Source organism: Stenella coeruleoalba (assembly GCF_951394435.1).
Source record: "Stenella coeruleoalba genome assembly, chromosome: 15".
Taxonomy (NCBI): domain Eukaryota; kingdom Metazoa; phylum Chordata; class Mammalia; order Artiodactyla; family Delphinidae; genus Stenella; species Stenella coeruleoalba.
In genome coordinates this window covers 25,068,553-25,093,212 of record NC_137161.1, presented here as the reverse complement: position 1 = coordinate 25,093,212, position 24,660 = coordinate 25,068,553, and the positions used below count along the sequence as shown (strand labels likewise).

Below are 24,660 nucleotides of genomic sequence, written 5' to 3'. Positions count from 1 at the left end.
GAAGGTGGGAGATGAGAGTGGAGGGAGCAGGGCCCAGATCACACCCATGCTCGCAGGGCAAGCTGAGGAACTGGGCTTTGTTCCAAGTGCCAGGGCAGCATTGCAGGGTGAAGGGTCTGGGTGCCTCTCACTGCCTTCCCCTCGCTCCCCAGGCATGAAGCTCCACAAGTGCGCCCTGTGCAGCAAGTCCTTCAGTCGCCGTGCCCACCTCGCCGAGCACCAGCGCGCCCACACAGGCAACTACAAGTTCCGCTGTGCCGGCTGCGCCAAGGGCTTTTCCCGCCACAAGTACCTCAAGGACCACCGCTGCCGCCTCGGCCCCCAAAAGGACAAGGACCTGCAAGCCCGGCGGCCCCCCCGGAGGAGGGCAGCCCCCCGCAGCGGCAGCACTGGTGGCCGCAAGGTGGTGACCCCCCTGCCTGACCCACTGGGGCTGGAGGAGCTGAAGGACACAGGGCCTGGGCCAGTGCCCGAGGCCGCCCCAGGCAAGCCACCCTTCTCGGAGCCAGATGCTGTGCTGTCCATCGTAGTGGGTGGGACAGTGGGGGGTGAACCTGAGCTGGTGGTGCCCGGGCATGCCGAGGGCCTGGGCTCCAACCTGGCCCTGGCGGAGCTGCAGGCAGGGGCCGAGGGCCCGTGTGCCATGCTTGCTGTGCCTGTCTACATCCAGGCCTCGGAGTGATGGACCCATTGTGTTTGCTCCCGCATCCTGCCTGATGCTCACCTTTGGGTCCGGGGCCTCTAGGAGCAGACTAGAGATCCTTCCCAGTGGAAGTGAGCCATTGGTCAAAATCCTTTTGGAACATGCTCTGTAAACCCTGGCCCAAGGTCGCCTCGCTGGGCCCCCTGTCCTGCTGGGAAGCCCTGCAGCATTCTGGGATCTGAGGCAGCTGAGCCTGAATGGCCCAGGGTCTGGCTGGTCCAGGCTGGTGGTCAGGCTGCCTGAGAGAGAAGACAGGGGAGTCCCACCCACCCCTCCTCCAGGCTGCCTAGGGGCAGTCTCTAGTTAAGCTGCTCTTCAGGGACCTGATATGGTTGGAGCCCTTACCTGTTAAACCTTTTCACATGCAGTTCTCCCAGCATCCCCAGACGACTCTGATGTAGGCATATAGGAGGCACTCGAGTGTTGTGGTTAGAGTTCAGCTGTGAGCCAGATCTGGATTCAGATCCAAGCGCTGACACTTACTTGCTGTGTGACCTTGGGTAAGTCACTTCACCTCTTTGAGCCCCACATTCCTCATCTGTACAATGGGGCTTATGACAGTACTACCTCATAGGGCTGTCATTGGGATACAGTATGATGAAATGTACAAAGAGTTTGGCATAGAGTTTGGCATAGTGCCCGGCACTCAAAAAGTGCTCAATAAATGTTTTTATCAACATGGCTCAGGCCCTAGCTTTGGCAGTTTCCTTCTTAGCCCCTAGGTGACAGCATTCCCCCCACCAAAGCTTGTGCGGGCTGAGGAGTCACTTGGCTCCTCACACAGCTACGCTGCCCCGATTGCCATAGGGAGGTTTGGTGCATCCAGAACAGTTATTTCAGAATATGTCCCATGGAAGCCCCTGGAGGAAGGCGTTTATAACTCACTTTTGAAAATGCAGGGTCCTGGGCCTTGCCGTAAAACCCTTGGGAATCAGAAACTCTAACCAGAGTCAGAGGACCATTTTGAGCAGCCTTCTGGATGGCCATAGGTGCCCCCACATCCAGCATTCCCTTCCGCATCTCCAGCTAGTCCAGGGGGGAAGCAAACTAGGCTGCCTGGGAGACAAGGAGGGAGAGAAGGGGCCTTCACCTGTGCTTTCTTATTTGTCTTCACCACCACCCTGCTGGGCCACATTGCCTCAGTTACAGGAGAGGACTCTGAGGCTGAGATGGAACAGGGCAGGATGTGGGAGGACTGTCGGACTCAATTTGATCACTGAGTTTCCCTGAAGGCTGATATCCCTCAGACATCTGTGTGTGAGCCTGTGGCTGGAGCTCAGAGCAAGGTTGAGTTCCCCACATCCTCAGGAAGGGTGTGATGCAGTGGGAGGGATGAGTGAGGCAGCAGTGCACAGCTGAGGGGGTAAGGGTGGTAAGCGTACCCAGCCCTCAGAAGGGCCAGGGAAGGGACTGATGGGGACAGCAAGTCTCAGAGGGGGAGGTAACACTTGATCTAGGCCTTGACACAGAGTGTTTGATGGACAGAAGAAGGCATGCCGGGGGATTGCATCAAGATGACGAGTAGAAGGACGTGCGATCACTCCCTCTTGTGAGAGCACCGGAATCACAACTAACTGCTGAACAGTCATCGACAGGAAGACACTGGAACTCACCAAAAAATATACCCCACATCTAAAGACAAAGGAGAAGCCACGATGAGACGGTAGGAGGGACACAATCACAATAAAATCAAATCCCATAACTGCTGGGTGGATGACTCACAAACTGGAAAACACTTATACCACAGAAGTCCACCCACTGGAGTGAAGGTTCTGAGCCCCACGTCAGGCTTCCCAACCTGGGGGGTCTGGCAACAGGAGGAGGAATTCCTAGAGGATCAGACTTTGAAGGCTAGCGGGACCTGACTGCAGGACTTCGACAGGACTGGGGGAAACAGAGACTCCACTCTTGGAGGGCACACACAAAGTAGTGTGTGCATCAGGACCCAGGAGGGAAGGAGCAGTGACCCCACAGAAGACTGAACCAGACCTACCTGCTAGTGTTGAAGGGTCTCCTGCAGAGGTGGGGGGTGGTGGTGTCTCACCATGAGGACAAGGACACTGGCAGCAGAAGTTCTGGGAAGTACTTGGCGTGAGCCCCCCCAGAGTCCGCCATTAGCCCCACCAAAGAGCTGGGTAGCCTCCAGTGTTGGGTCACCTCAGGCCAAACAACCAACAGGGAGGGAACCCAGCCCCACCCATCAGCAGACAAAGTGGATTAAAGTTTTACTGAGCTCTGCCCACCAGAGCAACACCCAGCTCTACCCACCACCATTCCCTCCCATCAGGAAACTTGCACAAGCCTCTTAGATAGCCTCATCCACCAGAGGGCAGATAGCAGAAGCAAGAAGAACTACAATCCTGCAGCCTGTGGAACAAAAACCACAATCACAGAAAGATAGACAAGATGAAAAGGCAGAGGGCTATGTACCAGATGAAGGAACAAGATTACACCCCAGAAAAACAACTAAATGAAGTGGAGATAGGAAACATTCCAGAAAAAGAATTCAGAATAATGATAGTGAAGATGATCCAGGCTCTTGGAAAAAGAATGGAGACAAAGATAGAGAAGATGCAAGAAATGTTTAACAAAGACCTAGAAGAATGAAAGAACAAACACCTAGAAGAATTAAAGAACAAACAAACAGAGATGAACAATACAATAACTGAAATGAAAACTACAATAGAAGGAATCAATAGCAGAGTAACTGAGGCAGAAAAACGGATAACTGACCTGGAAGACAGAATGGTGTAATTCACTGCCACGGAACAGAATAAAGAAAAAAGAATGAAAAGAAATGAAGACAGCCTAAGAGACCTCTGAGGCAACATTAAATGCAACAACATTTGCATTATAGGGGTCCCAGAAGAAGAGAGAGAGAAGACCCGAGAAAATATTTGAAGAGATTATAGTCGAAAACTTCCCTAACATGGGAAAGGAAATAGCCACCCAAGTCCAGGAAGTGCAGAGAGTCCCAGGCAGGATAAACCCAAGGAGAAACATGTCGAGACACATAGTAATCAAACTGACAAAAATTAGGGCTTCCCTGGTGGCACAGTGGTTGAGAGTCCACCTGCTGATGCAGGGGACATGGGTTCGTGCTCCAGTTCGGGAAGATCCCACATGCCGCGGAGTGGCTGGGCCCGTGAGCCATGGCCGCTGAGCCTGCACGTCTGGAGCCTGTGCTCCGCAACAGGAGAGGCCACAGCAGTGAGAGGCCCGCGTACCGCGAAAAAAAAAATTGACAAAAATTAAAGACAAAGAAAAATTATTGAAAGCAACAAGGGAAAAACGACAAATAACATACAAGAGAACTCCCATAAGGTTAACAGCTGATTTCTCAGCAGAAACTCTACAAGCCAGAGGGAGTGGCATGATATATTTAAAGTGATGAAAGGGAAGAACCTACAACCAAGATTACCCGGCAAGGATCTCATTCAGATTCGATGGAGAAATCAAAGGCTTCACAGACAAGCAAAAGCTAAGAGAATTCAGCACCACCAAACCAGTTCTACAACAAATGCTAAAGGGACTTCTCTAAGTGGGAAACACAAGAGAAGAAAAGGACCTACAAAAACAAACCCATAACAATTAAGAAAATGGTAATAGGAACATACATATCGATAATTACCTTAAACGTGAATGGATTAAATGCTCCAAAAGACACAGGCTCGCTGAATAGATACAAAAACAAGACCCATATATATGCTGTCTGCAAGAGACCCACTTCAGACCTAGGGACGCACATACAGACTGAAAGTGAGAGGATGGAAAAAGATATTCCATGCAAATGGAAATCAAAGACAGCTGGAGTAGCAATACTCATATCAGATAAAATAGACTTTAAAATAAAGAATGTTACAAGAGACAAGGAAGGACACTACGTAATGATCAAGGGATCAATCGAAGAAGAATATATAACAATTATAAATACATATGCACCCAACATAGGAGCACCTCAATATATAAGGCAACTGCTAACAGCTATAAAAGAGGAAATCAACAGTAACACAGTAATAGTAGAGGACTTTAACACCTCACTTACACCAATGGACAGATCAGCCAAACAGAAAATTAATAAGGAAACACAAGCTTTAAATGACACAGTAGACCAGAGAGATTTAATTGATATTTATAGGACATTCCATCCAAAAACAGCAGATTACACTTTCTTCTCAAGTGCGCACGGAACGTTCTCCAGGATAGATCACATCTTGGGTCACAAAAAAAGCCTCAGTAAATTTAAGAAAATTGAAATCATATCCAGCGTCTTTTCTGACCACAACGCTATGAGATTAGAAATCAATTACAGGGAGAAAAACGTAAAAAACACAAACACATGGAGGCTAAACAATACGTTACTAAATAACCAAGAGATCACTGAAGAAATCAAAGAGGAAATCAAAAGATACCTAGAGACAAATGACAACGAAAACATGACAATCCAAAACCTATGGGATGCAGCAAAAGCAGTTCTAAGAGGGAAGTTTATAGCAATACAAGCCTACCGCAAGCAACAAGAAAAATCTCAAATAAACAATCTAGCCTTACACCTAAAGGAGCTAGAGAAAGGAAGAACTAACAAAACCCAAAGTTAGTAGAAGGAAAGAAATCATAAAGATCAGAGCAGAAACCAATAAAACTAAAAGCTGGTTCTTTGAGAAGATAAACAAAATTGATAAACCATTAGCCAGACTCATCAAGAAAAAGAGGAAGAGGACTCAAATCAATCAAATTAGAAATGATAAAGAGAAGTTACAACAGACACCGCAGAAATACAAAGCATCTTAAGAGACTACTACAAGCAACTCTATGCCAATAAAATGGACAACCTGGAAGAAAGGGACAAATTCTTAGAAAGGTATAACCTTCCAAGACTGAACCAGGAAGAAACAGAAAACATGAACAGACCAATCACAAGTTATGAAACTGAAACTGTGAATAAAAATCTTCCAACAAACAAAAGTCCAGGACCAGATGGCTTCACATGTGAATTCTATCAAACATTTAGAGAAGAGCTTAACATCCTTCTCAAACTCTTCCAAAAAATTGCAGAAGAGGGAACACTCCCAAACTCATTCTACAAGGCCACCATCACCCTAATACCAAAACCAGACAAAGATACTACACAAAAAGAAAATTACAGACCAATATCACTGATTAATGTAGATGCAAAAATCCCCAATAAAATACTAGCAAACAGAATCTAACAACACATTAAAAGGATCATATACCATGATCAAGTGGGATTTGTCCCAGGGATGCAAGGATTCTTCAATATACACAATCAATGTGATATACCATATTAACAAATTGAAGAAGAAAAACCATATGATCATCTCAATAGATGCAGAAAAAGCTTTTGACAAAATTCAACACTGATTTATGGTAAAAAAAAAAAAAAACTCTCCAGAAAGTGGGCATAGAGGGAACCTACCTCAACATAATAAAGGCCATATATGACAAACCCACAGCAAACATCATTCTCAATGGTGAAAAACTGAAAGCATTTCCTCTAAAATCAGGAAAAAGACAAGGATGTCCACTCTCGCCACAATTATTCAACATAGTTTTGGAAGTCCTAGCCACAGCAATCAGAGAAGAAAAAGAAAAGGAATACAAATTGGAAAAGAAGAGTTAAAACTGTCAATGTTTCAGATGAAATGATACTATACGTAGACAATCCTAAAGATGCCACTAGAAAACTACTAGAGCTAATAAAATGAATTTGGTAAAGCCGCAGGATACAAAATTAATGCACAGAAACCTCTTGCATTCCTATACACTAACAACGAAAGATCAAAAAGAGAAATTAAGGTAACAATCCCATTCACCATTGCAACAAAAAGAATAAAATACCTAGGAATAAACCTACCTAGGGAGACAAAAGAGCTGGATGCAGAAAACTATAAGACACAGATGAAAGAAATTAAAGATGATTTAAACAGATGGAGAGATATACCATGTTCTTGGATTGGGAGAATCAATATTGTGAAAATGACTATACTACTCAAAGCAATCTACAGATTCAATGCAATCCCTATCAAATTACCAATGGCATTTTTTACAGAACTAGAACAAAAAATCTTAAAATTTGTATGGAGACCCTAAAGACCCCGGATAGCCAAAGCAGTCTTGAGGGAAAAAAACTCCCTGAGGGAGTTGAGGGAATCAGACTCCCTGACTTCAGACTATACTACAAAGCTACAGTAAGCAAGACAATATGGTACTGACACAAAAACAGAAATATAGATCAATGGAACAGGATAGAAAGCCCAGAGATAAACCCACACACCTACGGTCAACTAATCTATGACAAAGGAGGTAAGGATATACAATGGAGAAAAGACAGTCTCTTCAATAAGTGGTGCTGGGAAAACTGGACTGCTACATGTAAAAGAATGAAATTATAAGACTCCCTAACACCATACACAAAAATAAACTCAAAATGGAATAGATACCTAAATGTAAGACCAGACACTATAAAACTCTTAGAGGAAAACATAGGAAGAACACTCTGACATAAATCACAGCAAGATCTTTTTTGATCCATCTCCTAGAGCAATGGAAATAAAAACAAAAATAAACAAATGGGACCTAATGAAACTTAAAACCTTTTGCAAAGCAAAGGAAACTACAAACAAGATGAAAAGACAACCCTTAGAATGGGAGAAAATATTTGCAAATGAATCAACGGACAAAAGATTAATCTCCAAAATATACAAGCAGCTCATGCAGCTCCATATCAAAAAAACAAACAACCCAATCCAAAAATGGGCAGAAGAACTAAGTAGACATTTCTCCAAAGAAGATACACAGATGGCCAACAAACACATGAAATGATGCTCAACATCACTAATCATTACAGAAATGCAAATGGCCGTCATCAAAAAATCTACAAACAACAAATGCTGGAGAGGGTGTGGAGAAAAGGGAACCCTCTTGCACTGTTGGTGGGAATGTAAATTTATACAGCCACTATGGAGAACAGTATGGAGATTCCTTAAACAACTAAAAATAGAATTACCATATGACCCAGCAATCCCACTACTGGGCTTATACCCTGAGAAAACCACGATTCGAAAAGCCACATGCACCCCTACGTCCACTGCAGCACTATTTACAATAGCCAGGTCATGGAAGCAACCTAAATGCCCATCGACAGACGAATGGATAAAGAAGATGTGGTACATATGTGCAGTGGAATATTAGCCATAAAAAGGAACAAAATTGGATCATTTGTAGAGACATGGATGGATCTAGAGACTGTCATACAGAGTGAAGTAAGTCAGAAAGAGAAAAACAAATATGGCATATTAACGCATATATGTGGAACCTAGAAAAATGGTACGGATGAACCGGTTTGCAGGGCAGAAATAGAGACACAGATGTAGAGAACAAACGTATGGACACCAAGGGGGGAAGTGGCGGTGTGGTGGTGGTGGTGGTATGAATTGGGAGATTGGGATTGACCTATATACACTAATATGTATAAAATGGATAAGTAATAAGAACCTGCTGTATAAAAAAATAAATAAAATTCAAAAATTTTTTTAAAAATGAAGAAGAAGAAGGCATGCCAAATAGAGCAGGGCATGAGCAAAGACCTCGAGGTATACAGTGCTCAAGGTGTGTCATGTCTTGGGGCTGGTGAATGGTCCAGGGTGACAGAGATTTGGGGGAAGTGGGTAGATCCTGGTAATCACTAACATGCATCGAGCCTCCATGTGATCGACACTGTGCTATAAGCCTTTTATGTCGTATCACCTCAGCCCCATCAGGTGAGAATTGTCACTTTCCTTATTTTACAGATGAGGAAATGTAGGTACAGAGAGGTAAAGTTTCTTGCCCAAACTCACACAGCTAATAAGTCAGAGAGTTGTGATTCAGCCTGGGTGGCCTGCCTCCACGTGGCCTTAGCCACTCTGCTGTACTGAAATATGGGTTGATGTCTAATCAGAGAGAGCCTTGGATGTTGGGTTAAGGAATTTTATTCTCTACAATGAATATATTCTCTATAATGGAAGAGTCATGGGTGGCATTAAACATTTTTTAAAAAATTGTAACAGTGGGTTTCCCTGGTGGCGCAGTGGGTTTCCCTGGTGGCGCAGTGGTTGAGAGTCCGCCTGCTGATGCAGGGGACGCGGGTTCGTACCCCAGTCCAGGAAGATCCCACATGCCGCGGAGCGGCTGGGCCCGTGGGCCATGGCTGCTGAGCCTGCGCGTCCGGAGCCTGTGCTCCGCAACAGGAGGGGTCACACAGTGAGAGGCCCGCGTACCGCAAAAAAAAAAAAAAAATTGTAACAGTGATAGTAAAAAATGTTAAAAATCACATCTCCATCCTAATACAACTATTTAAATTATATTTCTCTTTTCTTCCTGCCAATGTACACATGCATGCACTTACCAATAATCCTGAGGACTAAAGTTTACTAGGCACTTATATCATGCCTGGTGTGTCCTAAGCACTTTAAGGTAGGTGCTACTTTTAATCATATTTTACAGCTGAGATGAGGCAAGGTTAAGCAGCCCCAAGTCACACAGCAGTAAGTGACAGAGCCAGGCCCCCAAACAAGGGCCATATCAAGATCAGGTCAAATACTTAACAGATGTGCAGTTGGACTGCGGGGGAGGAGGCTGGGGCACTATTGGGGTTCTCATAGCTGAACGTGTCCCAGGTTGGCAGATGAGAGACTGAGGCCCAGAGAGCGGAAGGCCCATAGTCAAGGGTCACTCAAAGTTGATGACAGAGCTTCTCCAGGACCCCACAGCCCCTAGATGCAGGACAGGGTGTAGTATAAAGAGGAACTGAGCTGGGCATCCAGGATCCCACAGATTTGGGCATCAGGCAGAGCTGGGTTTGAATCCTGGCTCTGCCTCTTCCCAGCTGTGTAACTGTGGCAAGTCACTTCACCTCTCTGAACCTTGGGGTCCTCATATGTCAAATGGGGAGAATAATAGTACCTACCCAATGAGACTGTTGTTGCAGCTGAGGGAGAGAATTCTGGTAAAGCAGAGATCACAAATTGGCAGCCCACAGGTTGATAGACTTTGGCATTCACAATGTTTGAAAAATGAGCCAACATTTAAAAGTAATGAAATTAGAGACCTGCAATCATGAAAAGTAAGATTCATTCCTTCTGTGTCAGGAACAAGACCATGGTGCCTGCTATCATGACTTCAACATTATGTTGGAGGTCTAGCCAAAGGAACAAGGCAAGAAAAATAAATGATGTAAGGATTGGAAAGGAGGAAATAATAGCAAGGATGCTGAAATAATAGTAAGACAAATATATAAAAATTTGCTGTGTTCCTATACGCTACAAGTAATTAGAAAATGTAATTTAAAGTTGGGAGATTTCACATAAAAATCTGGGTTTCTGACTTCTATTGAAAAATGGGGGGAATTCCCTGGTTGTCCAGTGGTTAGGACTCTGGCCCTTCACTGTTGAGGGCGTGGGTTCAATCCCCGGTTGGGGAACTAAGATCCCTCAGGTGTGTGGTGTGGCCACACACACACAAAAAAGATAAGAAAAATGGGGTATCTAGTACCATGGGGCAGTAGTCAGGTGGAGCTGGGCTAGCCAGCCCTTTAGGTGAGCACATATATTACATGTGTCTGAAAAGTGGAAAAGCAAGATGGCCAGGCAGGGCCACATTATTTTTCATGTCCCTGGCCCACTTTATTCATTCATCTTATTTATAGACTCTGTGGGTATATGACTTTGAGGAACCCTGTAAATTCTGCTTCCTTTTCGTCCAGTCCTCTGTCTGCCTCTAAGCCAGAGCTGCCCTCAGTTTCTCTATCAATAAATGTGGGGAGTTGAGTCATGGCTTTATTGACTGTATACTAAGCACCATGCCCTGTGCTCTGTGCCTTATTTATATGTTACTGAGTCCTCAAGACACCCCTTGGAAGCAAGCTCTCTTATCATGTCCATTTTACAGGTGGGGAAACCAAGGCTCAGAGAAGTATAACAACTTGCCCAAGGACTCACAGCTGGAATGTGTGGAGCTGGGCCTCCAGTCCAGGACTGACAGACTCCAGAACTCCTGCCTACTCTTAGGATTTCTAAAGCTCTCACCAGCTCTGATGAGATGGTTATTTTTGGAAACACTTCTCTGAGGCTCCAGCCACAGCTCATCTCCTTGGCCACACTACCCTGTCCAGGACATCAGGCTCTCCTGCATGGATGACCGTATCATCAGCCTTCTCTTTTTTAAAAAAATTAATTTATTGTATTTTATTTATTTTTGGCTGCACTGGGTCTTTGTTGCTGAGCGTGGGCTTTCTCTAGTTGTGGTGAGCGGGGGCTACTCTTCATTGCGGTGCGTGGGCTTCTCATTGTGGTGGCTTCTCTTGTTGCAGAGCACGGGCTCTAGGCGCGCGGGCTCAGTAGTTATGGCACAAGGGCTTAGTTGCTCTGTGGCATGTGGGATCGTCCTGGACCAGGGCTTGAACCTGTGTCCCCTGCATTGGCAGACGTATTCTTAACCACTGCGCCATGAGGGAAGCCCATCAGCCTTCTCTTTGGTCTCCCTGCTTTCTCTCTTCCACCACCATGATCCATTCTCTTGACAGCAGCCCAAAGGATCTCTCTAGAGCCTGTTCAGATTATGCCACTTTCTTGTTTAAAACCCTCCAGTGGCTTCCAATCCCTCCCAGAGTGAAATCTAAAGTTTTCCCTATAGATTTCAAGGTTCTTTACCATGCAGCCGTCGTCTCCTACCACTCTTTACTTTTTTCTTTAAATTTATTTATTTTGTTTATTTATTTTTATTTTTTGGCTGCGTTGGGTCTTCGTTGCCGCGCTCAGGCTTTCTCTAGTGGTGGCGAGCAGGGGCAGCTCTTCGTTGCAGTGTGTGGGCTTCTCATTGCGGTGGCTTCTCTTGTTGCGGAGCACGGGCTCTAGGCACGCGGGCTTCAGTAGTTGTGGCATGTAGGCTCAGTAGTTGTGGTGCATGGGCTTAGTTGCTCCGTGGCATATGGGATCTTCCTGGACCAGGGCTCGAACCTGTGTCCCATGCCTTGGCTGGCGGATTCTTTAACCACTGTGCCACCAGGGAAGCCCTCCTACCACTCTTTTCTTATTTCACTCCACTCCAGCCACACCTGCCCCCTAGCTGTTCTTCCATCATATAAACTAGTTCCTGCCTCGGGGCCTTTGCACTTGCTATTCCCTCTGTCTAGAATGCTCTTCTCCCAGATTTTTTATGGCTGGCTCCCTCCTTCTATTCACCTTTGTCCAAAAGTCATTTCCTCAGAGAGGCATTCCCTGGCCAATCTGTCTAAAATAACCCCCACCCACTCCCATCATTTTCTAGTCCCTTACCCTGCTTCATTTTTATTCATCACCCTTGACATTATATTAGACGTTTCTTTATTGTCTGTTCCCCTCATTAGAAACCCACAAGGACAAGGACTTTTTTCTGTTTTGTTCACTGGTATATCTACAGCGCCTAAAACTTCCCAGGAATTGCTCGATTAATATTTCTTGAGACATTTTGAACGAACAAGGTCCCCTCCACACATCCCCTCCTCCCACCTCACAGGGGCCAAGGGTAAGTTTCCCCCAGTAAAAATCCGCCACATAGGCTGAGAGAGAGTTGGGCGGTAACGTCTGGTATAAAGGACTCTTTCCTTTGTCTTAAAAGGGAGCTGAGAATATCTGGGACAAAGGACAAAGGCGGTGGCTTGGAAGTCTCAGTTGACAGAGCAGGTATCCTGCCTGGCCCAGGAGAACCGGTTGCACCAATTTTATCACCCCTGGGGAGGAAGGAGTGGAGGTGGCAGCTGCAGATACTCCTAACCCCCAAGGCTGCCAGCAAGTGCCCCAAGGATTCTCAGGACCTGAAGGGTGGTGGTGTCAGGGAGTTTAGTAGATCTACCTCAGGGTTGGGGGTGACCCCCTACTGGCCAAGGGTGGCTGGTGTATGGTCAGGCACAGAACCTGAGGCAGGAGGCCAAGGCCCAACTTCTCTATATAGAATCACAGAGAGTAAACTGAAGCCCAGAAAGCGAAAGGGTCTTGTCATGGCAACCTGAGTTCAGATCCAGCTCTCCTGACCCCCAGGTCACAGCTACCTCAGTCCATTCATTTATTCACTCAACAAATATTTAATGAGCACCTACTATATGCCAGGCATAGTTCTAGGCAGTGGCGGTACACCGTGAACCGTTCCCCTGTAAAGGAAGCAGAAGATAAATAACAAAGTAAATAAGCAAATTATATAATATGTTAGGAGGTGATAAATTACTGTAGAAAAGAGAAAAAATAGAGGCAAATAGAGGTTTGGGGAGTATGGGGTGTGGGGCAGGTTGCAGCATTATTTGGGGGCGGCCTGGAAAGCCTCACTAGGAAGGAAACATTTAGGAAGAGACTCAAGGAAAAGGAAATGAGCCACATGGTTATCTGGGAAACAGCATGTCAGGGAGAGGGCACAGCCCTTGCAAAGCAATGCCCTAAGGCTGGAGGGCCCTGCTGTATTTGAAGAACAGTAGAGAGGCCAGTGTGGCTGGAGCGAGGAGTTGGAAAGGCAGTGAGGTGATGGGAGGATCATGACACATCATGTAGGGACTTGAGGGACATTGAAAGGCCTTTGGCTTTTACTCTGAAGTATGTGGGGAGCCATCGGGGGGAGCTGTGAGCAGTGGATCTGACATGTATTTTTTAAAGGACCCCTCAGGCTGCCATTTAGAGAATGTGCTGGAGCGGGTAAGGGTGGAGACAGGAAGGCCAGTGAGGAAGTGTGTTAGTTTCCTATTGCTGCTGTAACAAATTACTACAAACTCTGTGGTTTAAAACAACTCAAGTTTATTATCTTTCACTGTTGGAGGTCAGGGGTCTGGTACGTTCTTAATGGGCTGAGATCGAGTTACTGGCAGGGCTGTGTTCCTTTTGGAGGCTCTTGGGGAGAATCCATTCCCATGCCTTTTCCAGTTTCTAGAAGCCAACTGCATTCCTTGGCTTGTGATGCCTTTCTGGCTTCAAAGCCAGAAAGGTAGTATCTTCCATTCTCTCTCTGACTCTGACCCTCCTGCTTTCTTCTTGTGATTGCATTGGGCCCACCAGGATAATCTCCCCATCTCAATATCCTTAATTTAATTCTTCTGCAAAGCCCTTTTTGCCACTAGATGACATTCTATAGAATGTGGACATCTTTGGAAGGCCAATATTCTGCCTACCACTGGAGGCTACTGCAAAAATCCAGGAAAGAAATGATGGTGAAATGAGTCAGAGTGACAGCAGTGAAGATGATGAGAAGAGGTGGGGTTCTGGATCTATTTTGAGGGTAGGGCCAACAGGATATTTTGAGATTGGATGTGGACCTTTCTTTTTCAGTGGAGGGGGACTTCTGGTCTACCTCTGTGTTGGGCTTGGACCTGGGTGAGGATGTGGATTTCTCTGGCATGAGGACCAAGGAGTCATCAATCCATTACTGGAAATTACGTGGCTCCCTAGGGCCTGGTGCCTGTCACATGGCCTGCATGTGCTCAGTTGAAGGGGTATGAAGTACGTCTTGTAACCCACCATTAGCTCAAGTGCAGGGGCCCCTCCAGGGCACAATCTCCCCCGACTCCCCACTGTCCAGGTTCTGCTGGGCCTGACCTACCCCTATTCCTAACTTTAGCCTGTTCCCCAGGAAGGTCACACTTGCTCCCATGTCCATCACACTTTATTTATTTACCGAGTCTCCCTAAAACCGAGTTCCTATACTGAGTTTATGATTAATCTCTCTATCCAAAACTTTATTCCCCTGCTTGTCTCCTCTGACCTCAATCCCTTTTTTGTCCCCTCTGGCCTCAATCCTGTGCTAACTGAACACTAATCAACCAGGGTCAGCTATTGTTGATAACATCATCAATGTACTAAAATTGCTACTATGTCATCATTAACTTACAAACTCAGGTTGTTTCTCTAGGGCAAGATGAGCCCACAGATCCTCAAGCCATGGACCGCCTGGACAGAGAATTATAAGAAGGAGACCTCCTGATTCCTGAAACCATGATTAAGAAATGTCACAAGACGATAATTAATCGTAGTTCCTTTGTTCTTCCCCCTTAAAACATCCCTAACTCAAAGACCAAGATGAAGTGGATCTGAGACTTGTCTCCCACTCCTTTGCTTGATGCCCTGCAAATAAATCCTTACTTTGCTGCAAATGCCCGCTGTCAGAGTTTGGCTTTCTGCATCACGGGCACACGAGCTCTTGCTTGGTTTCATGTGTATCTCTCTGTCCACTTATTCGTTTGGATGTAGGCAGTATAAGCATAGTGGCTAAGCAGGTTGTATTTACAGTAAGAATCCCAGCTCTGCCCCTACAAGCTGTGTGACCTTGGGCAAGCTATTCAACTTCTCTGTTTCTCCAGTATCTAATGTACAAAATGGGGACGATAATAGTGCTCATTTCATGCAGTTGTGTGGGCTAAATGAGCTATTTCTTGTAAAATGCTCAGTTTGGTGTCTTGCTTAGAACAAAGTGCTCAATAAAGATTTTCTATTACTTGCTGGGGTATCAGATGCCAGCCACACTACTTAATAATGGTGTGACCTTGGGCGAGTCATTCAAACCTCTCGAAGCTTCTATTTCCTCAGCTGTAATCTGTACCTACCTCATCGAGCTATAGTTGGGATGATTAAATGAAGTATTCTATGTAAGCCATCTGATTCAGCATGAGGGCTCAATAGATGTTATTGACTATTATTCCTGTCATTATTGTTTATTTATTGTGTAAATATATATTGGATGCATATTCTGTGCCAGGCCCTTACCTGTATTCTCAATGAATCCTCAGAATGTGGCCTGGTATGGAAGTTAGTGTCTCTTTCACAGATGGGGAAACTGAGGCAGATGACGCACCTTGCCATATGGCTGAATGGAAGAGCCCCAGTTCTAAACTAGGTTTGTGTGGTAGGCACCAAAACATGTTTTCTTTCTGTTGATGTACAGTATTACATAATTTACAGGTGTACAATATAGTGATTCACAATTTTAAAGGTTATACTCCATTTATAGTTATAAAATATTGGCTATATTCCCCATGTTGTACAATATATCCTTTAGCTTATTTTATACATAATAGTTTGTACCTCTTAATCCCCTACCCCCAAACATGTTTTCTTTTCATTACTTCAACACACTTTTTTTTGAGTTAAAATTCACATAACATAAAATTCACCATTTTAACTATTTAAAGTGTACAATTCAGTGCTTTTTAATTAGGTTGTTTGTGTTTTTTGTTTTTGAGTTGTAATAGCTTTTTTTTTAAGATAATTTTATTTAGTTTTTAAAAAATATTTATTTATTTTTGGCTGCGTTGGGTCTTGGTTGCACGGGGTCTTTGTTGTGGCATTCAGGATCTTTCGTTTCGGTGCGTGGGCTCTTCTTTGGGGCACACAGGCTTCTCTCTAGTTGTGGCTTGTGTGCTCAGTAGTTGCAGCGCATGGGCTTAGTTTCTCTGCGGCATGTGGGATCTTAGTTCCCCGACCAGGGATCGAACCCGCGTTCCCTGCACTGGAAGGCAGATTCTTAACCACTGGACTACCAGGGAAGTCCCTTTTTAAAAAACGTATTCTGGGGCTTCCCTGGTGACACAGTGGCTAAGAATCTGCCTGCCAATGCAGGGGATACAGGTTTGAGCCCTGGTCCAGGAAGATCCCACATGCCGCGGAGCAACTAGGCCCACGCACCACAACTACTGAGCCTGCTCTCTAGAGCCCTCGAGCCACGACTACTGAGCTCACACACCACAACTACTGAAGCCCACACGCGTAGAGCCCGTGCTCCGCAACAAGAGAAGCCACCGCAATAGAAGCCCGCGCACCGCAACTAAGAGTAGCCCCTGCTCGCCGCCACTAGAGAAAAGCCCACACACAGCAACAAAGACACAACACAGCCAAAAATAAAATAAATTAATTTTTAAAAAATTAAAGACAAATGTATTCTGAATATTAACTCCTTGTCAGGTATGGAATTTGCCAGTATTTTCTCTCATTTTGTGAGTTGTCCTTTCACTTTCTTGATAATGGACTTCGGTGCACAAAAGTTTTTAATGTTGGTGAAGTCCAATGTATCTATTTTCTTCTTTTGTTGCTTGTGCTTTTTATGTCATATTTAAGAAACTGTTGCCTAATTGAAGGTCACAAAGATTTATACCTATGTTTCCTTCTAAGAGTTTTATAGTTTTAGTTCTTACATTTAGGTCTTTGATCCATTTTGAGTCCTTTTTTGTATATGGTGAGAGGTAGGGATATAAATTCATTCTTTTGCATCTGAATATCCAGTTGTCCCAACACCGTTTGTTGAAAGACTGTTCTTTCCCTATTGAATGGTCTTGGTACTCTTGTTGAAAATCAATTGACCATAGATGTATGGGTTTATTTCTGGACTCTCAGTTCGATTCCATTGATCTATATATCTATCTTTATGTCAGGGCCACACTGTTTTTGTTTTGTTTTGTCTGGGTTTCGTTGTTGTTTTACTGAGAACTTTTTTTTAATTGAGGTATAGTTGATTTAAAATATTGTGTTAGTTTCAGGTGTACAGCATAGTGATTCGATTATATATTTTTTTCTGATTATATTCCATCATCGGTTATTACAAGATGTTGAATATAATTCCCTGTGCTGTACAGTAAATCCTTGTTGCTTATCTATTTTATGTATAGTAGTTTGTATCTGTTAATGGGGGTGGGCTTTTTTGCATTTTTAAATTGAGATAAAATTGACATATAACATTATAGTTATCTCTTGCTATCCTCAGGGGATTCGTTCCAGAATCCCCCTCAGATACCAAAATTTGAGGGTGCTCAAGTCCCTTATCATAAAATGGTGTAGTATTTGCATATAACATCCTCCAGTATACTTTAAATCATCTCTAGGTTACTTACAATACCTAATACAATGTAAATGCTATATAAATAGTTGCTGGTGCACAGCAAATTCAAGTTTTGTTTTTTCGAACTTCCCGGATTTTTTTTTTTTTGTTGCTATTTTCAAACCTCAGTTGGTTGAATGCATGGATACAGATCCTGCAGATATGGAGGGCTGACTGTATATTAGTTTCAGGTTTACAACATAATGACTCAATATTTGTGTATATTGTGAAATGATCACCACAATAAGTCTGGTTAACATGCGTCACCATATGTAGCTACAAATTCGTTTTTTTGTGTGTGCTGAAGATATTTTAAGGAGCAATCCCAGATACCCTCCCTCCCCTGCAAAAAAACCCTCACCTAAATCCGATTCCCCCACATTGCTCTTCATGGGTGCCTAGTCCATCTGAACCACCTGAAACCAAGCCGGTGGCTCACTTTTAAGGTCGCTCAGCTTCTGCTCTGAATTGAGGAATGTGTACTTGAACTTTAAAACAGATTCTCTCCTGGAAGGAGAGTCACAGGGCAGCATGCTAGGCAGAGTAACTGCCAGGGCATTGTTCGGGGTAAATAATAACGACCAGATAGCTGCCGCTGGTTATGGGATGTTCATGAGCTTCGGGAGGAGGCTGGAACATTGAGGGCCAGTGCAGGTCTCCCCGTGAACAGGCATATAGAACATGGGATTGAGAGGTGGGCTCCCAGGCTGAACATGGAGACCCTCAGGGAGATGGTCTCACCAGCACGAGGCGTGGAGATGTGTGTCCCTCTGGTCCGTGAGATCCAGGTGGTCGTGCACCAGATACACAGTGTCACAGTAGGTCAGAGATTCCAACAAGGGAGCCCAGCGAAAGGCATGGCAGGAGGTTGTCCCTACCACTGGGGGCCATCTTGAGAAGGCCAAGTGTGGGTTTTGATGCAGAACCAAAGGTCTGTGTTCCCTGCCAGAATGATGCCTACAAGGTACCATCTGGGTTTTGCCTTTTCCTGAAAGTTCCTGCCACCAAGTGTGCATTTGCTTGTCAAGGAGCAAAACTGTCACCCTGAGCAAGTGGCTAACCCAATCTTACCCTCGCCCTCATCTCCAGGGCCAGGCCGTGACTTGGCTTCTCTGCTTGAGCTCCTGGACCACAGAGAGCTTCTCTCTGCTGTGATGAGAGACCCACGGGTGACTCCTGGGCCCGGTTACTCTGAGATCCCCCAGTTACCTCCTCCCCCAGTTACCTCCTTCCCCAGTTCTGCCAGCTGTGTTGCAGGAAAAAAAATAAATGGGGTGCAAGAGGATGGTCACATTCCAGGTCTCAGGCGAGTGCCTGGGACGGGCCGCCAAGTAAGGGTCCTTGGCTTCGCTCAGGAAGGAACTCAAGAGTGAGCCCAAGTAGAGGGAAAGCAGATTTCTTTAGAAATATACACATTCCATTGACAGAATGCAGTCCATCTCAGAAAGTGAGAGTGACCAGGACTACATCGTTTTGATTATTGCAGATTTGCAATAAGTTTTGAAATTGGGAAGTGTGAGTCCTCCAATTTTGTTTTGACTATTCAAGGCCCTTTAAAATTCCATATGAATTTTAAAATGCAGCTTATCCGTTTCTGCAAAAAAAGGCAGCTCATATTTTTATAGGGGTTGTATTGAATCTGTAGATAAATGTGGGGAGTTTTGTGACCCAACAATAATAAGTCTTCCAATCCATGAATATGGGATGTCTTTCAACTTATTTAGATGTTTAATTTCTTTCAACAAAGTTTTGTACTTCTCAGTGTACAAGACTTGACTTTATTAGGTTGAACACTTCTGTTCCTAGTTTGTTGAGTGTTTTTATCAGGAAAGGGTGTTGGATATACTCTGCTTGGTTTTTACAGCTAAAAATTAGCAAAGTCCTCTGTATTTGACTTGGTATAATTATGTGAGACCAAATCATAATAATTTTTATGATTCATATTCAAAACCCATTCTTCATAATAGGCTTTATTAACTAAGTTTTTCTTGACTTTTTTTTTTTTTTTTTTTGGCTGCATCACACGGCTGCCAGGATCTTAGCTCCCTGACCAGGGATCGAACCCGGCGCCCTGGCAGTGGAAGTGAAGAGTCCTAATCACTGGACTGCCAGGGAATTCCCTCCTTGACATATTTTTAAAGAAAATTACAAATATATGGCAGGGTATCTTTAACCATGTGACCTTGGACAGTTTTTACTTCTATGGTTCTCAGTTTCCTCAGCTATAACATGTAGAGGGTATAGTAATGCTTATTTCATGGGGCTGTGGTGGATGGAAATAAGATGAGATTTTTGAAGGCAGGGTACTTTGTAAACAAATCAAAACTGCATGCTTCTATTGCTGCTCTTACCAGAGATATTTTAACATTGCAGTGTAACGTGTTTAGTTAATACATAAGATATGTAAAGGACGTTGATCTTAAGTACAAAAATATAAATTTGTATACATCCATGTGAACACTATTGGATCTTGATACTGAACCTGTCAGCACACCACAATGGTCATTCTTCCTGGTCTATACTATCCCAGGAAGTAACTACTATTCTGACTCCTATCACCACAAATTATAAATTAATTTTGCCTGTTTTTGAACTTTGTATAATTGGAATCATACAGGCTTTTGTGTCTAATTTCTTTCAGTCAGCATAATATCTGCAAGTTATTCAAGTTGTTGGAAGTACTGGTAGTTCATTCTTTTCACAAAGTTTTTAATGAGCTAACACCAGTCGGTCACAGTTTGAAAAGGCTGTGCATTTGCCCAAGAGACCAGAAAAATGAGGACCAGGGAAGCCCAGGGCTCTCCAGTATTGAGCCAATACACCCTGTGAATCTCTACAAAGGCAGTTGAATCCAGGATGGCAGCTACCTTGCCCATGTTGTCACTATCTCCCATCCCACATGCTAGGCAGACATCATGATTTTTTTTTTTTTTTTTTTTTTTTTGCCATGCTTCGTGGCCTGTGGGATCTTAGTTCCCCGACCAGGGATCGAACTCGCACCCCCTGCATTGAAAGCGCAGAGTCTTAACCACTGGACTGCCAGGGAAGTCTGCAGACATCATGAATTGATCTCAGAACATTTTTAAGAGATGTCCTGATGCAGACTCAGAATTCTTCTCAACCCAGTAATCCGAGTGACCCACACACCAATTAATTGGGGTTGGTACTAAAGATTAAATCGGAATGTTCTGCTATCATATTCCCAAGATGTATTTCTGGGCTCCCAGAGTTATGACATGAGGGGCTCTGCTATCATCCCGGCTTACCCCACAGCAATATGAGACTGATGGTGGTGAGGTCTGCAGAGTCAGACTGTTCATATAGTCTTTGGGCCATGGCTCAAACCCAGCAAATGTTTTGCTGCCTGTGTGCCTGGTTGCAGCATGACTTAGATAAGGGGGGAGAGGCAGATTTCGTAGATATGGAGGGGTTGCTGTACCCATTAGATGGCTTGATGGAACCCACCTCGTTTTTGTTTTTTATTTTGATAAAAACATTGCAATGTCTCAATTACAAAACAAACAGAAGTGTGATTTATGTTTCACAATTTATGCTGCTGTGAATTCTTGACAGTTCTAGTATGTCTCTCACATTTGAAAAATTTCTTCCAACCTGGAAAGTTGGGTGAGATGAACTCTCTCATCCTCTGGGAATAGTTACCTTTAGGTGCAGGCTGGGGTTGTGGCAGATTAAAACAACAACAATGACAAGGACAACATTCAAGGCATATTTTTGTCTATATGTAGGTAATAGTCTGGGGGAGGAGACAAGACTCATATATGTGAAATAATAGAGGAAAAGTTCCATTAAGCTCTCATTTACTTGAAACTCTGTTCCTAAGCAACAGAGTCCAGGAAGGGATAAAAAAGAAGCCAAGTTTTTCTTCATTGGAGAGCACTTCAGAACTGGTTTACTCAGAACTGCTTTACTCTTTGTTTTCATGCAAGGCTAATAAATGCAAAAGATTGGAAGCAGCAAATTAGATTGGTGGGCTTGGGCGAAGTATTGACTACTAGACACAGCTTCAGTGCTAATAGATGGAGAAGTGATTCTTTTTTTTTTTTTTTTTGGCCACACCGCGCGGCATGTAGGATCTTCGTTCCCTGACTAGGGATCTAACCCACGCCCCCCGCATTGGAAGCGCGGAGTCTTAACCACTGGACCACCAAGGAAATCCGGAGAAGTGATTCTTGACAGCAAAAGACAAGGAAAAACAATGAAATGTGACCCCACAACCAGTTGGCCCTTTGTAATGCGGGGGCAAAAAAATCCTCAATTCTGCTACTTTTGAAAGTTTGAGTCTTCTCCCGGTTTAATTGCTATCGTGCATAATGATGACCCAGAATAAAATATATATTTCTGAGCACCTACTGTGCTAGGCCTATGCTAAGTAAGCATCTTACATTCCCTATCTCACACAAGGTTGGAGGTGGTCCTGTCGCTATCTCCAGTTTACAGTTTTGGAAAGGGAAGCTCAGAATAGAGGAAGTAACTGCCCAAGTAAGTATTCAAAGTGGGTTTTGAACCTTTGCACTCTAGCTTTGCTGTTAGCCTCTACTAGGTTTCGAAGAACGTGTTAGGTGAATACGGAGTAGACAGGCATTGCAGGTAAAGAAACAGCATATGCGAAGGCTATTAAGTTAAGGTAGTCACTCAATTTCTGAGTCTTGCTTACTCACCTACAAAAATAGTAACAGTATTATCTCTCACAGTCTTGTGAGAATTAAATGTGATAATGCATGTAAAGCATTTTCCACAATGCCTGGGTCATAGAATGTGCATAACGTTAATTACTGTTTTATAAAATATTCTTACTTCTCTTCCTGTTCTTCTACTGCCACAGAACTGGTTCCAAGGAGACTACATTTCCCAGCATGCGATCTCGCCCTTTGACCCTAGCTAGACCTAAAAGCGCGCCGCCGAGAGCTTTAAGCAGGAAGACTATAGCCTCCCGGCATGCAGCGCGCCACCCTCCGTTAGATTTGAGGGACGGCCGGCGCGTTGCCCACCGGGAGTTGTAGTCAGTGGCGTGTTTCCTTGACGCCGGCCGGGCCGGGCGTGGGGGCCTGTGGTAGGTGGCGCGGCCGGGCCCAGCTGCTGGGCGGAGGTGGCGGAGAGGCCTGCGGCAGCAGGGAGCGGCGGAGCGGGGAGAGGGCGCCGAAGCCGAGCCGAGCCGGAGCGGGCGGCGCAGGCCGGCGCGACGAGCAGCAACCATGTCGGTGTTCGGGAAGCTGTTCGGGGCTGGAGGGGGTAAGGCCGGCAAGGGCGGCCCGACCCCCCAGGAGGCCATCCAGAGGCTTCGGGACACGGAGGAGATGCTAAGTAAGAAGCAGGAATTCCTGGAGAAGAAGATCGAGCAGGAGCTGACAGCCGCCAAGAAGCACGGCACCAAAAACAAGCGCGGTGAGTCGGCCCGGCCCCCTCAGACTCCTCTGACCCGGACTCCACCTTCGTGAGACTTGCCCTAGTGTTTCCTCAGATTCTGGAACTCTTATCCCGTCAGACTCCCTTCCTTGCCTTTCCCGGTCCGGGACCCCTCCCCGTCTGACTCCCTTCAGTGTCTCCTGGAGCCCTAGACTCCTCCATCGTCAGACTGCTATTCCAGCCGTCTCGTCTCAGGCTCTCCCCATTCGGCCAGGCCCTTTCGTCTCCAATTTCACAGCAGTTCTTCCTCCGCCCTCACTCTATTCGTTTCTCTTCCGCCTTTTCCTCCTTCCTCTGGCTTGCCCTCACCCACCTTCCCAGATACTGCCGCCGCCTCCTTGGCTCATTTCTGCCCTCCATCCTAACACTTGTGTACTTCCTGGTCCCACCCCTACCCTCTCCCGACCCCTCTGTGGAGTCCATGAGCAGTCCTTGGTCTCTCCCCATCCCCCTGACTCAGAATTCTTCTTAAGAAGCCGCCTGGATGGAGAGAAAAGGGGACTGGGGGAGAGGAGACCCCCTGGTTCGGACTCTATTCACTTGCTGAGTGAACTTGAGCAAATTCCTTTTCTTCTTGAGCCTCATTTTCCCCATCCGTCAGCCGGACTTTGGCCTCCATGAGGCCTAAAGTGCCTTCCAGCCCTGTGATTCACTTCTTGTTGCCTTATCAGAGTTTCACGTAGCCAAACCTTCACCTGGTGACTCACAGCTTCCCAGTCTGTATGTACCAGAAATAAGGATTCCATTCCTCCTTTGGCCCCGACTCCTCCCCGAGTCCCCACTGTGGTTCAGGGCAGGGATATTGAACTCTGAGGCACTTTACTTACTGTTGTATGGCTTTCTGGCCAAGTGCTTTGTATTCTTCTTAAGTGAGGTGAATGTGAAAACGCTTTAGTAACTGTAAAGCAGTTTAGGAATATTTGATTTTTCTCGTTGTTATGGCAATATGAGAGTGAGCCATAGCGTAACAACCCCCCGCACCCACCCGAGAAGGAGGAAAGGTGAGAGGGGTTTAGGAGCTTTACAAACAAGTATTTAACTCAGAAGTCTGCAAGTCACTAGCTTTGTGACCTTGAGCTAGTGAATTTACCTCTGAAAGGAAGATAAGGATTTACAGTGCCCAGTATACAGTAGGGGTTAAATAGATGTTTTCTTCATTTTAACAGAAGAACAAAATAACCCATCCTGAGGATTCTCCTTTGCTGATAGTCAGTGGATACTCTGGACATTCTTTTTGGGGGCTTACTGCATGCACTGTATTCACAGGGTGAACAAAATACAGCTTCCACCCTAATGAGGGAGAAGACAAGGAAATAAATGAAAATTTTGTCTAGTGTTGAAATGTCTAGACACTAAATGAAAATAGTGTCTAGTGTCTAGTGTTGAAAAGTGCTAAAAAAATTGGATGGGGAGTGATGGGGTGGCAGGGGGTGTCACTTTAGATAGGGTGGTCTGGGAAGTCCTCTTTGAAAAGGTCAAGTTTGAAGTGAACCTTGAGAACTTACCAGCTCTGTAGAAATCTAGGGGAGAAGCCTTCCAGGCAAGCAGGCAGCATAGAAAAACACCCGGAGGTTGGCCTCTTTTAAGAAACAGAAGACCTGTGTTTCTAGAATGTAGTGATTGAAGAGGAGAGTGGTATAAAATAAGTGGGTGTG

General features: G+C 45.0%; 2 protein-coding genes across 3 annotated transcripts in view; both read left to right on the top strand.

Annotated features, from left to right (window-relative positions):
* The window catches only part of ZNF341 (zinc finger protein 341), a 44,446-nt gene extending 41,431 nt beyond the window's left edge, over window positions 1-3,015 (top strand). For both annotated transcript variants that reach the window (XM_079944974.1, XM_079944973.1), the window contains one exon: window positions 153-3,015. In XM_079944974.1, the coding sequence (XP_079801100.1) occupies window positions 153-682 (530 nt within the window). In that variant the 3' untranslated portion in view covers window positions 683-3,015. The remainder of the gene's footprint in view (window positions 1-152) is intronic.
* Window positions 3,016-22,634: 19,619 nt separating this feature from the next.
* CHMP4B (charged multivesicular body protein 4B) overlaps window positions 22,635-24,660 on the top strand; it is a 48,724-nt gene continuing 46,698 nt past the window's right edge. Inside the window, exon 1 of the mRNA XM_079943646.1 lies at window positions 22,635-22,984. Coding sequence (XP_079799772.1) covers window positions 22,795-22,984 — 190 coding nt within the window. The 5' untranslated portion in view covers window positions 22,635-22,794. The remainder of the gene's footprint in view (window positions 22,985-24,660) is intronic.